The sequence below is a fragment of the Salvelinus sp. IW2-2015 genome, linkage group LG18 (genome assembly GCF_002910315.2).
Source record: "Salvelinus sp. IW2-2015 linkage group LG18, ASM291031v2, whole genome shotgun sequence".
In the NCBI taxonomy this organism is placed as follows: Eukaryota; Metazoa; Chordata; class Actinopteri; order Salmoniformes; family Salmonidae; genus Salvelinus; species Salvelinus sp. IW2-2015.
In genome coordinates this window covers 31627078-31644197 of record NC_036858.1, presented here as the reverse complement: position 1 = coordinate 31644197, position 17120 = coordinate 31627078, and the positions used below count along the sequence as shown (strand labels likewise).

At 45.0% G+C, this 17120-nt stretch overlaps 1 protein-coding gene across 1 annotated transcript in view; it reads left to right on the top strand.

Moving 5' to 3' along the window:
- Positions 1–17120, top strand: part of LOC111977533 (E3 ubiquitin-protein ligase UBR2) — a 44466-nt gene that overhangs the window by 11602 nt on the left and 15744 nt on the right. The window contains exons 4-26 of the mRNA XM_070448194.1: positions 538–648; positions 3896–4026; positions 4161–4299; positions 4392–4454; positions 4597–4717; positions 4891–4998; positions 5186–5274; positions 7813–7911; positions 9101–9264; positions 9371–9470; positions 9833–9961; positions 10099–10282; positions 10391–10452; positions 12749–12859; positions 13000–13065; positions 13184–13306; positions 13396–13459; positions 13650–13774; positions 14255–14307; positions 14495–14646; positions 15359–15513; positions 15639–15741; positions 16027–16243. Of these exons, the coding sequence (XP_070304295.1) occupies positions 538–648; positions 3896–4026; positions 4161–4299; positions 4392–4454; positions 4597–4717; positions 4891–4998; positions 5186–5274; positions 7813–7911; positions 9101–9264; positions 9371–9470; positions 9833–9961; positions 10099–10282; positions 10391–10452; positions 12749–12859; positions 13000–13065; positions 13184–13306; positions 13396–13459; positions 13650–13774; positions 14255–14307; positions 14495–14646; positions 15359–15513; positions 15639–15741; positions 16027–16243 (2669 nt within the window). The remainder of the gene's footprint in view (positions 1–537; positions 649–3895; positions 4027–4160; positions 4300–4391; positions 4455–4596; positions 4718–4890; positions 4999–5185; positions 5275–7812; positions 7912–9100; positions 9265–9370; positions 9471–9832; positions 9962–10098; positions 10283–10390; positions 10453–12748; positions 12860–12999; positions 13066–13183; positions 13307–13395; positions 13460–13649; positions 13775–14254; positions 14308–14494; positions 14647–15358; positions 15514–15638; positions 15742–16026; positions 16244–17120) is intronic.

Below are 17120 nucleotides of genomic sequence, written 5' to 3'. Positions count from 1 at the left end.
GTGCTGTCTCGGAATGGGTAAGTGAGTGGGTGATTGGCATGAAGACGGGTCACTCAGTTGCTGCTCTGAATCCAGGCTGAGGATCAGGAAGGCTAATCCCATTTGGGGCTGGCCACTCTGCTGCCATGTGGTCCTCAGGATGGGTGCACCTAGGCTYCTCAGCTCTGTTCATTCARGAGTAGGTACAAGTTGCCCCTAAGCCCTGAWACAGGGTCAAATATATGTAGTTGTAGTCCTATTAACGATTAAGGTTAGGATTGGGGATAGCGTGAATTGATCCATGGCAAATTTGACCCGGAGTGCTGACTCATGCATTCTGGTCTTATCTTACTCCACTTGTTTGTGTTCTAGAGCATTGTAGAACATTCTAGTTCAGGGCAATCAGCTGTACGTATGTCTGTTACAGGTTATGTAGAAGGTTCTAGTTGTTGTCGTCTTCCAAATGTAAATGATCCAGCAGCTTCTCTGTCTACTGCGTGCTTGCGTGTGTGTGTACACAAGTGTTGTCTTGCCTCACATCTCTTGTCTGCCCTCCAGATGACGACCTCTGGGGGAGGGGGTTTCTGTGACTGTGGAGACACCGAGGCATGGAAGAAGGGCCCTTACTGTCAGAAACACGAGCCCAACATCAGTGACTCCTGTCATGAGGTGAGCATCTCTTAGCCACAGCTATATTGCGTCTCATTGACATCCAATAACTACACACAGTTCATTCACTGCTGTTGCTCTTACACTCGTTATTACGTTACAAGTTGTTAGAGATYGCTAATTGGAGCTCTAAAATAGGCTACTTCATTTGATTTAATCATTGTTTGAGTTCGACACTCCCATAGTTACGGTGCATTTGGAAAGTATTCAGACCCCTTGACTTTTTCCACATTTTGTTATGTTACAAAAATAAATGTTGTTACTAAAATCCATTTTAGAATAAGGCTGTTTACACACAATACCCCRTGATGACAATCTACAGTCGTKGCCAAAAGTTTTGAGAATGACACAAATATTAATTTTCACAAAGTCTGCTCAYTCAGTTTGTATGATGGCAATTTGCATATACTCCAGAATTATGAAGAGTGATCAGATGAATTGCAATTAATTGCAAAGTCCCTCTTTGAAATGCAAATGAGCTGAATCCCCCCAAAACATTTCCACTGCATTTCAGCCCTGCCACAAAAGGACCAGCTGACACCATGTCAGTGATTTTCTAGTTAACACAGGTGTGAGTGTTGACGAGGACAAGGCTGGAGATCACTCGGTCATGCTGATTGAGTTCGAATAACAGACTGGATGCTTCAAAAGGAGGTTGATGCTTGGAATCATTGTTCTTCCTCTGTCAACCATGGTTATCTGCACGGAAACGCGTGCCGTCATCATTGCTTTGCACAAAAATGTCTTCACAGGCAAGGATATTACTGCCAGTAAGATTGTACCTAAATCAACCATTTTATTGGATCATCAAGAACTTCAAGGAGAGCGGTTCAATTGTTGTGAAGAAGGCTTCAGGGCGCCCAAGAAAGTCCAGCAAGCGCCAGGRCCGTCTCCTAAAGTTGATTCAGCTGCGGGATCGGKGCACCACCGGTACAGGAATGGCAGCAGGCTGGTTTGAGTGCATCTGCACACACAGTGAGGCGAAGACTTTTGGAGGATGGCCTGGTGTCAAGAAGGGCAGCAAAGAAGCCACTTCTCTCCAGGAAAAACATCAGGGACAGACTGATATTCTGCAAAAGGTACAGGGATTGGACTGCTGAGGTCTGGGGTAAAGTCATTTTCTCTGATGAATCACCTTTCCGATTGTTTGGTGCATCCGGAAAAAAGCTTGTCCGGAGAAGACAAGGTGAGCGCTACCATCAGTCCTGTGTCATGCCAACAGTAAAGCATCCTGAAACCATTCATGTGTTGTGTTGCTTCTCAGCCAAGGGCTCACTCACAATTTTGCCTAAGAACACAGCCATGAATAAAGAATGGTACCAACACATCCTTTGAGAGCAACTTCTCCCAACCGTCCAGAAACAGTTTGGTGACGAACAATGCCTTTTCCAGCATGATGGAGCACCTTGCCATAAGGCAAAAGTGATAACTAAGTGGCTCGGGGAACAAAACATCGATATTTTGGGTCCATGGCCAGGGAACTCCCCAGACCTTAATCCCATTGAGAACCTGTGGTCAATCCTCAAGAGGCGGGTGGACAAACATAAACCCACAAATTCTGACAAACTCCAAGCAATGATTATGCAAGAATGGGCTGTCAGGATGTGGCCCAGAAGTTAATTGACAGCATGCCMGGGTGGATTGCAGAGTTCTTGAAAAAGAAGGGTCAACACTRCAAATATTCTTTGCATCAACTTCATGTAATTGTCAATAAAAGCCTTTGACACTTATGAAATGCTTGTAATTATACTTCAGTATTCCAYAGTAACATCTGACAAAAATATCTAAAGACACTGAGGCAGCAAACTTTGTGGAAATTMATATCCCGTAATGACAATCTACACACAATACCCCGTAATGGCAAAGCGAAAACTGTTTTGTTTTAGACATTTTAGCAAATGTATTAGAAAAAATAAATCAACATACCTTATTTACATAAGTATTCAGACCCTTTGCTRTGAGACTTGAAATTKAGCTTCGGTACATCCTGTTTCCATTGATCATCCTTGATGTTTCTACAACTTGATTGGAGTCCACCTGTGGTAAATTAAATTRATTGGACATGATTTGGAAAGGCACACACCTGTCTATATATAAGGTCCCASAGTTGACAGTGCATGTCAGAGCAAATACCAATCCATGAGGTTGAAGGAAATGTCTCTAGAGCTCCGAGACAGGATTGTGTCTAGACACAGATCCTACGAAAGGGTACCAAAAAATGTCTGCAGCATTGAAGGTCCCCAAGAACACAGTGGCCTCCATCATTCTTAAATGGAAGAATTTTGGAATCAGCAAGACTCCAATGGACGCTCTGACAGATCTCTGGAGTTCCTCTGTGGAGATGGGAGAACCTCCCAGAAGGACAACAGCACTCTACCATTCAGGCCTTTATGGTAGGGTGGCCAGATGGAAGCCACTGCTCAGTAAAAGGCACATGCCAGCCTGCTTGGAGTTTGCCAAAAGGCACCTAAAGAACCTCAAACCATGAGAAACAAGATTCTCTGGTCTGATGAAACCAAGATTGAACTCTTTGTCAAGCGTCACATCTGGAAGAAACCTGGCACCATCACTACGGTGAAGCACTGCGGTAGCAGCATCATTCTGTGGGGATGTTTTTCAGCAGCAGGGACTGGGAGACTAGTCAGCATTGGGGAAAAGATGAACAGAGCAGAGTACAGAGAGATCCTTGATGAAAACCTGTTCCAGAGCGCTCAGGACCTCAGACTGGGGCGACGGTTCACCTTCCAACAGGACAATGGCCCTAAGCACACATCAAGACGATGCAGGAGTGGCTTCGAGACAAGTCTCTGAATGTCCTTCAGTGGCCCATCTAGAGCCCGGACTGAAAATAGCTGTGCAGCAACACTCCCCATCCAACCTGTCAGGGCGTGAGAGGATCTGCAGAGGAATGGGAGAAACTCCTCAAATACAGGTGTCAAGCTTGTAGCGTCATACTCGAGGCTGTAATCAGTGCCAAAGGTGGTTCAACAAAGTACTGTGTAAAAGGTCTGAGTACTTAAGTACATTTGATATATATTTTTTTTTTTTGTAATGCATTTGCAAAAATGTCTAAACCTGTTTTTGCTTTGTCATTATTGGGTACTGTGTGTAGGTTGAAGAAAAAATAATTTAATATATTTTAGAATAAGTTTATAAAATAACAAAATGTGGAAAAAGTCAAGGGGTCTGAATACTTTCCGAAAGTGCTGTATATTTGGCTGATCATTATTTAATTGTCTATTTGCAGGATCCCCTGGCCCACCTCTCAACAGACATGATTGCCCGCTGCTATAATGTCTTCTCCATTGTGCTGAAATACGCCGTGGACATGCTCACCTGGGACAAGGAGGATGAGCTGCCCCCGGGCCTGGAGCCTCCGTACGTAAACACACACACACACACACACAAAGTAATTTGATCAGTTTTCATGTTCTTGCAGGTCATCATGACAACCCAATAATTTCCATCTATATCCAGTTGATTGTCATGTCTGTCTGCTTCTTATTTCTCAGAGACCGAAGTGACACCTATTACTGCATGCTCTTCAATGACGAGGTGCACACCTACGAGCAAGTCATCTACACCCTGCAGAAGGCGGTCAACTGCACCCAGAAAGAAGCAGTCAGCTTCGCCACCACAGTGGACAGAGATGTGAGTGGTGTGTGTGTGTGTGTGTAGCCCGCAAACCTACGGCATCATTGACTAATGGCTTGATATGTGTGTAATCATCTCCTGCTATACAGGGAAGGAAATCGGTGCGCTTTGGCGACTTCGCTTTCTGTGAGCTGGCCAAGTCGGTCATTGTGGTGAGTAGCCTGGTCTGGGGAGCTGGATGCATCTCATTGAAATCTCAYGATGACATCACACCGCTGCCACCAATTAATCTGTTAAGTCATTTTTCATGAGTCTCTATATATTAATTGTGTGTGTGTGTGTGCGCGTGTGTAGAGGAACACGAGTCGTCAGTCCAAGCCCTTGCGGGTCCAGGTAATGCACTCCTCGGTGGTGGCTCATCAGTGCTTCGCTCTCAAAGCCCTCCACTGGCTGGGCCACGTCATAGGATACTCAGGTCAGTCTCCTTCCGCTCTCCAAACTATTAACGTGAGTATTGTCTACCTGCCGTTGGATGGTGCACTCAGTATCCTCTTGAAATATAAAGAACTTAATATTTAAATGTTTATTGGGGGTGGGGGGAACCCACGTGTGCCCGAGGGCCCATTGACTGTGTGTGTGTGTGTGTAGATGCTCTGAGGAGGATCCTGTGTCAGGTGGGCCTAGAGAGGGGCCCAGAGGGTGAGAACTCCTCCCTGGTGGACACGCTCATGCTCTGTGACTCCAAGATGTGGAAAGGTGAGGAGGAACTGCATCTTTTTAGTTCTTCTGACAGCTTTGGGAACAGTTTCACTCAATAATAAAAAAAATTAAATCCTCAGATTTGGGATGGGTATTGACCGACCCCAACCCTGTCTCCTGCAATGCACATAAAACACAAACACTTCCATGCGTTCTGACTCTTAACACCCAATTTCCACTCTAGGAGCCAGGAATGTCTACCACCAGCTCTTTATGAGCAGCCTTCTCATGGACCTCAAATACAAGAAGTTGTTTGCTATCCAGTTCGCAAAAGTAAGCTTCTTTTGATCCTTAATATGAAGAGCCAGTATGGCCGCCTAGTATGTGGGAAGTCGTAGTGCATTCTGCATTAGGGGAAAGGCTGAAAGTGCTAATGTCAAACTAACTGCTTCTCCAGCTGACCCCCCCCCCCCCTTAATGTGGAACTAATGTGTCAATATCACATCAGCAAGGGCGAGGTTTTAGTCCTAATGTACATAAGCGCCAGCTCCGTGTCTCTAATGTAAACATGCTCTGGATGCACATTTTTGTCYATTTTGCTGCCGACTGAGTGTCGTTAACCGGTCAGCAAGTGGTTAAAAAATTAAATAATCCAAACCGTAAAATGACCTGATCAAGAGAAGTTACTATCGGAGTATATAATGACGAGATGCTTATGTTTCCGCCCTAACGATGGGAGTCGTCCTAAGGCGGGAAGKCCCAGCATCAGCCCATAGAAACGCAGTGGACTTATTTTGGAAAGATTTTGGCGAGAGTGAATATTCTCGCTTCGTCTCTTCCAACCCTGCATGCAAGGACAGAACATTTTTCATTTCAGAACTTAATCGAAACATGCAACAATAACAAGCCTATCGTCTTAGTCAAAAGGCTATAGCAAGTCCTGTAATGAAGCAGCGAATTAAATGCCATTTCAAACATTTGCCCAAATGCAATTTGTGGAAAACCCAATTCTAAACTGCTCACTTAATGCGAGCAATTGCATATGTGACAGGGATGAAAATCTCCGTTAGAAACTTAGAAAGAGGGGGGCATCTAGCAACTACTATGATGGGTTGTTAATATGACTAAGATTGGGTCTTTGGCCTCTGGACAACGAAAGAAAGTTGTTAGGAACACCAATAGAACAGTAGAGAAATGCTGCTTGGTGGCATGAGGAAGTCTTTAGAAAGTAATTGCCTCCACGTTTCTATGGATGGATTTTCACAAGTTAAGGCATGGCTCATTATTTGAAGTACATTAAAACGTTGAGGTTTCAACCAGTTATATTGCCTCAGGCTCACATTGCGAAGTGGTGGGTGATGCTCTGATAGTCAACGGTAGGYAGGCTATAGTCCTATGCATCCAAATGGCGAATGGGAGGTGCGCTTTACTAGTTGAGATTGAGAAAAAAGAGGGGGAAAAACAACAAAAAAATCGTGGCCAGCAAAGTTTTCAACATGCGATTTGCATTTGAATTGTTTGTTGCGCGATGCCCAGGCTTGCAAAAGCAGGTTTCACTCCAGTTGCCTACAGGCTTTTTGAGGAGCCACTCGCGATGTTTGACAGGTGGTAGTCTATTCCGCTCCTCAAACTATGCTCGGCATTGCTGAGCGCGTGTGATTTTTAATTCCACAAAATTATGCAAATGAACCGATAGACCGATAAGCACGACCGGTCAAATGTATTTTCGCCGGCTAACCGATTTAATAGTTACCCGTTAACATCCCTAAAACATACGGTTAGGGTATAGCTATGAAAGATGATTTGATACTGTCTTGAATTGAAGATTGATATGTTGAACAAATGTATTGTATGTGTTTTCATAAAGATCATCCCATGAGTTCTCTGACAGAGACTGACACCATACCCATTTGGTCATGTAAACACACACACCAAAGCGGGTATAGTCTTATCATATCAGCAGATTGAGGGTGTTTTGGCACGAGGCCTTGGTTTGGCGTTAACTGCGTCCATCACATCCTTTTACTTTGTCCTCCTGGGTGGCATAGCTGAGAGAACGGAAAGACAGCCGGCTTTACAGCCATCTTTTCTCTCAGCCTGCTTGACATGTAACACAGCCCCACACATGCCCAGTCCCTGTCGGACCCCCTCAACCCAAAATCCTAGGCTGTCCGCTCTGCTCTCACACACCCAAACCCAAAGCTCTACAGGTGTCTTGAACTGAACCTGAGAGCATAGATATGCACTCACTAGATCACACAAGCTGAACCTGAGAGCATAGATATGCACTCACTAGATCACATGAGCTAAGACTTAGACCGGATATTGGATAAGATTGGCTGCCCAAAGTCTTACGTGGAGGAATATTGAATCCAAACTTTTTGATTAGACTCAATTGGTCTCTGATACTATTGTGATTCTGTATCTATGCTCTCTGAGACCTGGGTGGACAAGGATCAGAGCGCTTTAGAGGCTTAGTAGGGGGAGTAGGATGAAGTTGCCCGTGGACACTCATCTGAGGTCAGTTTTGCTTTCCCCTCTCCGAAAGGGTTAAGCTTACGATTTGGCAAGTAAGCTGATCCTAGATCTGTGTATAGGGGTAACTGCTCATCAGCACTTAGAAAGGGATTGGGGAAGGGGGGCCCACGGCCTTTGACCAGGAGGTGAATGTCCCCCTTGTCATTTAGAATTACCGGCGCCTCCAGACAGATTTTATGGAGGATGACCACGAGCGTGTAGTGTCAGTGACCTCTCTGTCAGTTCAGCTCTTCACCGTCCCCACCATGGTGAGTAACCCAAAACTCCACGCCTGACCGCACACCTCTCAACACACAACTCTTCTCTTGTCTTCCCCCATGCCACTGCTGTTAGAATTATGAGCGCTTGCAGAGCGACTATGTGAAAGATGACCACGACAGGGAGTTCTCGGTCACTGACCTCTCGGTGCAAATGTTCACAGTGCCCTCCCTGGTGAGTACAGGCCGCACGGGTCGGGGTGACGTGAGTGAGTATCACCCGAGATGGTACGCATGCTGAGAACTACAAGGATTTTTAGACTGTTAATTGATGTCACGTCCATAGAGTGAAAGGATGGCCATCTTAACCACGAGTGTGTCATCTTCATTATGTTCAGAATATCTCCGTTCTCATCGTTGATTCCTTGAAAAGGGTGTTGCATGCCAAACTGATGTTTTAGATGTTTCTTAAGTAAAACAACATTATACTGCTAGGATCCCATTTCATGTGTTTATCGCAATAACTGTTTATAGAAATGAATCTGTTTAAAGATTTGTGATCACCCTAGCAAAGTATGCTGTATGCTGTAGTGTAGTTTTAAAGGGATACTGCGAGATTCTACTTACCCAGAGTCGGATGAACTCGTGGATACCGTTTTTAAAAATATATATATACAGTGATCCCTCGCCACTTCGCGGTTCACTTATCGCGGATTCGCTATTTCGCGGATTTTCATAATGCATTTTTTTTTTTTTTTTGGTGCATTGTGCTCTGCATTCTGATTCGCTAAAAACTCACTCCCGCTTCTTGTATCAAAACATGCTACGAATTGTGCTATCATTTTGTCGTCTCGTGCAGTTATGTGTACGTACATAAAACAGCTTGGCCAATTTACATTAAGTTGGCCAAATTATCTTGTAATTTCGAACATCTCCTAAACCCATAATGTCGACGAAACGGCCTACACGTGAGTCACTGTATTTGTATACATGTAATAGTTCTAATTGTAAAAAAAAAAAAAGTTTTCTATTTCGCGGATTTCACTTATCGCGGGTCATTTTCGGAACGTAACCCCCGCGATAAACGAGGGATTACTGTATATATATATCTCTGCGTGCGGTACAGTATGAAGGATGTTAGCGGTAGTTTTACGAGCCAATGCTAACTTGCGTTAGCGCTATGACTGGAAGTCTACAGGTGTGGTAGCATAACCGGTAACTTCCTGCGTACTGCACGCGGAGACATAACAACGGTATCCACGACTGGGTAAATTGGGCTGAAATGCCAGAATATCGCAATATCCCATTTTAAGTCTGTAGTATATCGTCATATTTTTGCCTAGATTGTGTTTAGGGGTGATGTGACTCYGGAATGTCCTTCTACTTGAGGTCTAACCCTCATCCTCTCCCCCCCCCGACTCCAGGCGCGGATGCTGATCACCGAGGAGAACCTGATGACCACCATAATCAGGACCTTTGTGGACCACCTGCGCCACCGCGACCTGCAGGGCCGCTTTCAGTTTGAGCGCTAYACCGCCCAGCAGGCTTTCAAGTTCCGCCGCGTTCAGAGCCTCATCGGAGACCTCAAGTAAGATGACTGTGCAAACACTGGGCTGTGTGTGTAGATTAGTTCAGTAAATGTTGTACAGAGCCAGTGTGTTGTAAACAATGTTGCTGTGTGTGTGTGTGCGCAGGTACGTCCTCATCAGTCGGCCCACAGAGTGGAGTGACCAACTCAGGGAGAAGTTCCTGGAGGGTCTGGACACCTTCCTGGAGCTGCTCAAGTGCATGCAGGTTAGAACTAGTCACCGTTAGTGGTGGGAGACTGGGAGTCCGTAACCCCTCTGGGCTTGATTGAGACTATACGGGTCTATGCAACAGAGTGACRATGTGTCTATGTGCATCTCGGTAGTCTAAAGGTGCTTCCTCTCTGTCTCTCCTGATTCACCTACACTGCCCTAAAAAATAAGATTTGGTGAAAGAAATAGGATGGTAGACTAGCCTTCAGTAGAACTGTCCAGTTCTTTCACATCAGAGAAGAACGAGGAAATTAGATCAGAGGAATGCATTTCAGACTCCTATGTTCCTCCCCAWGTCTGGTTCATTTTGGGGGTGGTGTTTAACAACGTCTGTGCTTTCTGTCTCTCCCTCATCAGGGAATGGACCCGGTTGTGAGGCAGGTGGGCCAGCACATTGAGATGGAGCCTGAGTGGGAGGCAGCCTTCACCCTGCAGATGAAGCTCACACACATCATCTCCATGATACAGGAGTGGTGCGCTACAGATGTGAGTGACTTGACATATACATGAACACACACACACACACTCTCTCACAAACTCTCTATTGGTCACTCACAAACACGCACCTGCCTTTTCTCACCTGTGGTTCCTACAGTTTTTCTTCTTCCTGCGTGTGTGTACAGGAGCGTGTGCTGATTGAAGCCTATAAGAAGTGCCTGACAGCCCTTACACACTGCCACAGTGGCTTCGCCGACGGGGAGCAGCCCATCACACTGAGCATGTGTGGACATTCTGTGGACACCATCCGCTACTGTGTGTCTCAGGAGAAAGTCAGCATCCACCTGCCTGTGTCCCGCTTACTTGCAGGTCGGACACTAGCGCACAGCTGAATGACAGACCGCTGATGCTTTGGCTATTATGATATTGACGGAGATTCTACCCTTTGTTAATATGGTCACTGCTTTTTCTGTTTAGGTCTCCACGTTCTCCTCAGTAAGATGGAGGTGGCCTACAGATTCCCTGAACAGCTTCCGCTGGTAAGTAGGGCTGTCACGGTGACCGTATTACCGGCGGTCACGACCGCAGTCAAATTCCACGTGGCTTATTAGTCACGGTAATTAGGCTTCTCCAAGCTCTGCTGCTGTTGATGGTCATTAGTAGGCTACCAAATGTGCTACTTGTCTGGTACTTTGCACTCTATTGTCCCTCGAATCACCCTGACATCAATGCAAATGTCATTGAACATCTGATTCAAACACTTCATGAGAGCCCATGAGCTCATGTTGCACAACATTTCTGTAGGCTATGCAGTTGCGTGAGAAAACAGTGATGTCCTCCATTAAAAAAGAGGATCTCATCAGCTTTCTATAGGCTAGACTTACTATATTTATTTCTCAACGGTCTTAATATTAAGCACATTGCTTCTCATTACAACAGGAGTATAGCCTACCTGGCTGGTGTGAAAATGCATGATAATGGTCCACATCAAAACGAATTTCACACACATACTAAATAATATATATATTATTAATATATACTATTATTTAGTATATGTAAAGGCAAGATTTAAATCAAGAATAGTCTGATTGGTGACAATATTACCACATCACTTTTTAATGCCTTTTTTCTTCTTCTTTTTTTCGACTTTTTCTAATCATAGTCGCACACGTCATGTAGCTTAGCCCATAGGCCTATATTTTCTCTTAAGGTTTGTATCACAACTAAAGTTGCCAATTAACTTCTTTAAAATGAAGCACATTAATCAACCGGTGTAGAGTCTAACTGGCATACATAGGCGGCGTGTGAGTTTCAAGTTTGGGTAAGAGAACCATTACTGTAAAAATTCACCTTTTTTTAATAAAGCATTACATGCATAATTGCATTTGCGGTCACTTTTGAGAATGGTGTTCCCCCACCGCTAATTGTTTATCAACATTTGAACCTAAACGTTCTGATCTTGCATCAGCCTCATTGCTTTTAAAAGTTTGATTTTTTATGTTAGTGGTTGTATTAATCTGTCGCATCCCAGACTATGTTTTGGAGTATTTATTTTCTGCACAGAAGGACAAGTTGACCAATAGAATAGGTCAACTTTTGTACTATGGGGTATAGTAGAATGTCATGGGTTTGTGCTTTTGCTGTTCGTTAGGCCTGCTCATCTTGTTGGCTGACAGTAAATGTGTACAGTTCTTCCAACATCTTCAATATAAGCGCCTCGGAATTTGATAAGGACACGCGCAGTTGCGTCCCCGACGTGTCTGTCTTCACTTGTAGCCTGTGAGAAGGACCCGTGATGCCTGCAGGACCCGATCACTTGACAGGCATTGGCTAATAAGAGTTGAGATACAGTATCTGAGAGAGCCATGTGAGTGCGAGGCGCTTCGGCGCACAGTGGGCAGAGGGGAATTATAATCATTATATTCAGCTCAAGGGCACAACGGCCGCAAAAAGCATGGATTTTTTTTTTAGGGCTCACTGTGGCCACAAAGGGGATGCCGCCGAGGAATTATCAAGTGCATGTGAAAATGTGAATGAGAGACTGAATAAACGTGTGCTGCCTGCACAACAAAAAACGAAGCAGGGCTCCTGTCTTTTCATGCGATTTTAATTAAAAAATTTCCCAACTCATCATTAGTCTCATCATGCAGCCTTAAAATGTATTAAAATCAAAACATATAGCCCAACGTTTGTAGAACAACCTAAAGTTACATAAATACCTCTAAATGAAGCATATAGGAGGACCTGTTTCTTTGTTAACCGCTCAACACAGAATAGCCGCATGTGCGCACTCCCTCATCTCTTGGAACGAATATCCTTTCTGTTTTATTCAGCTATGTTCAATTGTATTCTTCCTACTACAAAATAATGCCACTGAATTCTATGCAAATCTTGTCTGCTAAATGAACTAGTGTAGCCCACAGCCATATGGCATAGCCGGATCAGGGTCTAACTTAAGGATAACTCCGAGAATGCTATTCTGTTCTTCTGAAATAGACTACATTTTCTTCATATCATGCTTCCTTAGACCTGTCTAAAATAAATAATGGATTTATTGTGAAGGTGTAGGCTATATTACATGAATTAATTAGACTTTGGAACATCTACGTTTTTAAAAAGGTCTGCATCAGTGGCTTGTAGTCTATGCGTGGAAGCCAGGAGATGCTAAATGTGTTTGTCAATTACCGTGAGACCGGCAGTTAATTTGCTTGACAATCACCAGCTGACACATTTTCATCACTGCCACAGCCCTACTGGTAAGCATGCAGGAGTTGTCTCTGTGTTTTTGTAGCAAAACGTGTGTCTTTTCCAATAAATGTATCTCATTGTCTACAGAGTGAGCTAAGCCCCCCCATGCTAATAGAACACCCCCTTCGCTGCCTGGTCCTCTGTGCCCAAGTGCACGCTGGGATGTGGAGGAGAAACGGCTTCTCATTGGTCAATCAGGTAAAATTTCCCCTTCCATCACTATAATTCCTTTTTTCTTTTCCCTCTGCGCTGTGTATCAGAACACTAACACTTGTGTGTGTGTTGTTGTTCTTGTGGCATTTATAATGAAGGTCGTTCATAGTGTACTCTGGTTGCAGATCTACTACTACCACAATGTCAAGTGCAGAGTGGAGATGTTTGACAAGGACCTCATTATGCTGCAGGTCAGTTTTTCTTTTGTTTCAGCTGACAACTTAATGACGCTAACGTTAAGCAACGCGCTTCGGGCTTTAACGAGAGCGTGCGCGCGCGCGCGTCTGTCGCCGTTTGCGTTCTCTACAGGCCGGCGCTTCCATGATGGATCCCAACCACTTCCTGATGATAGTCCTGAGCCGCTTCGAGCTCTACCACATCTTCAGCTCCGCCGACTGCAGGAAGAGATACAACCGGGAGACCGCCAACAAGGTCTGCTCTCTCGCTGACAATGACAACTTAGATTAGGCTTTATGCTTTTGCTCATCTCGGACTGACCTGACTCCCTGTGCCTCTGTCAGGACGTGGTCCAGCAGAACAACACCCTAACGGAGGAGATGCTGCACCTCATCATGATGGTTGTGGGTGAGCGCTACGCTACTGTTCACTAGGACTTGTTTTGTTTCAGCGTACATTGTACTCTGAGCGTCTGTTTGACTTGTTTCCTTATGTTATTGACTTTAAAAAAAAACATTTAAGTGGGTAAATGGTTGGGGTTTGGCTGTTAAATGGTTGGGGTTTGGCTACAGTACCTGACGGTTATGTGCGTTTTCAGGTGAGCGTTTTGAAGCTGGTATCGGCCAGGTGGAAGGCTGTGACGAGATCAAGCGGGAGATCCTTCACCAGCTTTGTATTAGACCAATGGCCCACAGCGAGCTGGTCAAAGCCCTGCCTGAGAACGTAAGGCATTTCACTCGTGCTCTCTCTCTGCCTCTCCCTCCCTCCCTGTCTCACCACACCTAGATCAGGCTGACTTCCCTGCTGCAGTTTCCATTTGGAATATCTCAACAACGAGTTATAGCCAACAATATTTAACTAGTTACATAAGCTGTCGTGGCATCTGCTTAGACGGCTCCTATTTCCCATGATCTACACAACATCTGGACTTTTGGGTGTGACGTTTTTCTCTGCAAGTGGATTAATAGTGTATCTATTTGACTAGCCTGACACCTAGTGGCGAATTTAGGCAGTGCAGGACAGGTGCAAGTCAAAAGCTAGTAATCTCGGACGGTTAACCCAGAACTGAAATGTTGCGTGATTTGGTCAGATATGTTTACGTAGTCTGTCCACATGAGATGAAGCTTGGCCAAGTGACCGCAGTGGCTAGGAACGAGGCTATACTCAAGCCAACCTGTATGTGTCTGACACTTTATCCTTTAGGAGAACAAGGAGACTGGTATGGAGAGAGTGATCGACTGTGTTGCGTCGTTTAAGTAAGTCGCTTTCGTCAGTCGTTTGATGTTACATTAAGTTTCAACTGACCACTTCCTAACCACCCAGGTTGTTAACGTAAAATAGTTTGTTCCTGTTTACTTGGCTAAATGAAGATCTGACAATTTGGATACATATGACGCGCCCGTTGTGTGACATGTTGATCACACATGCCCTCTGTGCCCACAGGAAGCCTGGCGTGACAGGCAGAGGGCTGTATGAGCTCAGGCCAGAGTGTGCCAAGCAGTTCAACCTCTACTTCCACCACTACTCCCGGGCCGACCAGTCCAAGGCAGAGGAAGCCCAGAGAAAGCTGAAGAGACAGAACGGAGAGGACACAGGTAGAGAGTCTCAACGAGAAACACTTGCTTCGTCTCTGTGGTGATTGGTCGTGGTATACAAGAACATCTTGGAAGTTAGTATTAAATGGAATTGATTAGAAGTGATTGTTGCAGACATTGTGGTGATTGCTTGTGGTATTTCAGCTGTCTATCGAGTGCTGTTTTGCTCTAAATGTATACACTGAGCGTACAAAACATTAGGAACACCTGCTCTTTCCATGAGACTGACCAGGTAAATCCAGGTGAAAGCTTTGATCTCTTATTGATGTCACCTGTTAAATCCACTTCAGTCAATGTAGATGGAGGGGAGGAGACGGGTTAAAGAAGGATTTTTAAGCCTTGAGACATGGGTTGTGTACGTGAGCCGTTCAGAGGGTGAACAAAATATTTAGTTGTATTTGAACGGGGTATGGTAGTAGGTGCCAGGCGCACCGGTTTGTGTCAAGAACTGCTACGCTGATTTTCATGCTCAACAGTTTCCTGTGTGTGTCAAGAATGGTCCACCACCCAAAGGACATCAGCCAACTTGACACAACTGTGGGAAGCATTGCAGTCAACATGGGCCAGCATCCCTGYGGAACGCTTTCGACACCTTGTAGAGTCCCTTCCCCGACAAATGTAGGCTGTTCCGAAGGCAAAATGATTGGGTGAAACTCAATATTAGGAAGGTGTTCTTAATATTTTGTCCACTCGGTTTAAATCTGTGTTGTAGCCCTCCCTCCTCCGGTGCTGCCCCCGTTCTGCCCGCTGTTTGCCAGCCTGGTGAACATTCTGCAGTGTGACGTACTGCTAGGCATGCTGGGAGCCGTGCTCCAGTGGGCCGTGGAGCCCAGCGCAGGACACTGGTCTGAGTCCATGCTGCAGAGGGTGAGAGAGACCAGGACCACGCTGTGTGTGTGTGTTTGTGTGTGTGTGTGTGTGTTAGTGTCCTATGTTTATTTGCGGGACCATTCGAGGTATCGCTGTACATAACCGTGTCTGTCCGTCTCCAGGTGCTCCACCTAATAGGCATGGCTTTACTGGAGGAACGGCAGCAGTTAGAGAACAGTAGTGAGGACAACGACGTCTACTTCAACTTCACCCTCAAAATGTCCCGTAAGTCTCTCTCTCTCTCTTAGCCTGGGTACCAGTCTGAGTTATCATTCCACTCCTTGTCATGCTAAACATGACGTGGAGTACAAGGAGTGGATTGTTAGCCTGAAGTCCAGAACCTGTTTTGCTAACTTTCTCTCCCGCTGTGAAACTGAAAAAGGAGAATAACCTGCACACTGTGTTTGAACGGCCCAGTTTTTTTAGTATTTTATTTTTTTTAATGGCAAGATTTTGTAATATTTCCACTACTTTCTAACTAGTGTATATACTGCTGTGTGTGTGTCCTAGGTCCAGGGGAAGCCCCCAGTAACACAGCCAGTGTCCTGGCCCTCCTGGAGAACCTACAGAATGCCCCTCACCTGGAGGTCCACAAGGACATGATCCGTTGGCTCCTCAAGGTAGGTCACCGTTATTACAACCTCCACTACCAATACAACTCTCACAGTTGGGGTGACCACATTTTAAATACCCAAATGCGGGACAACGGGCTGAYTTCTGCGGGACAGTGTAGCCTATACATGAATAATCCCACTCACAATCTCCTTCCCGCTGGACCGAGCGAGCTAATTCAAGCGCATGTTGCCTTCTCTTTTGCCTTGYGCAAAATCTGGTGATGCATAAATGAGACCGCTTGTTTGACCAAGGAAACATTTCTGGTKGGTCTCACATTCCATAAACAGTTAGGAAGGGAGACTTTAAAAAAACGGTTTTAAAGTGAAGTAGCAGCAAATSTGTTGAATGAGCAACTAATGAGCATGGAGGGACTTACACGTTTGACGAAATAACCTTATCTTTCAGTCTAATACGGCTATTTCCTTATTTTTGTAGCTCTTCGTTAGACGCACACTTTTTGTAATTAGTTAACCGGCCTCTCCAAGTTTAGCTGGAATTTAGCCCGAAAGGATTTGACAAATGTGACTGGCTGACGATATGACGTTGGCCTATTGCGCTGCTCAGAATATCACATCTCAATAACGATTGGAGAAGTGTTTAACATCACCAGTACCACATCCTTATCGAATATCTTGTCATAAGTGCAAGTGACTGCGAAAGAGACGGGTTGGAATGTCTATTCTCATCAAATGAATAGGAAGTCTCACTGAAATWCAGTACATTTAAAAAAAAACAATGTATTGATAAAATCCGAGACGTGATTGTTTGGTTGTCACAAAGGGTCAAAATTCGGGACTGTCCCACGCAATCGGGGATATGTGGTCACCCTACTCACGGCAGACATCTCATCCAAGGGTGACATCTATTTGAGTTGGTACAATATTGTACATGCCATGGCCACCAGGAGGCAGCATAGGACAGCATGCAACCAGTGGTCCTCATGACTAATACATATCTACGATGACTTCCAATATCAGAATACAAAGATT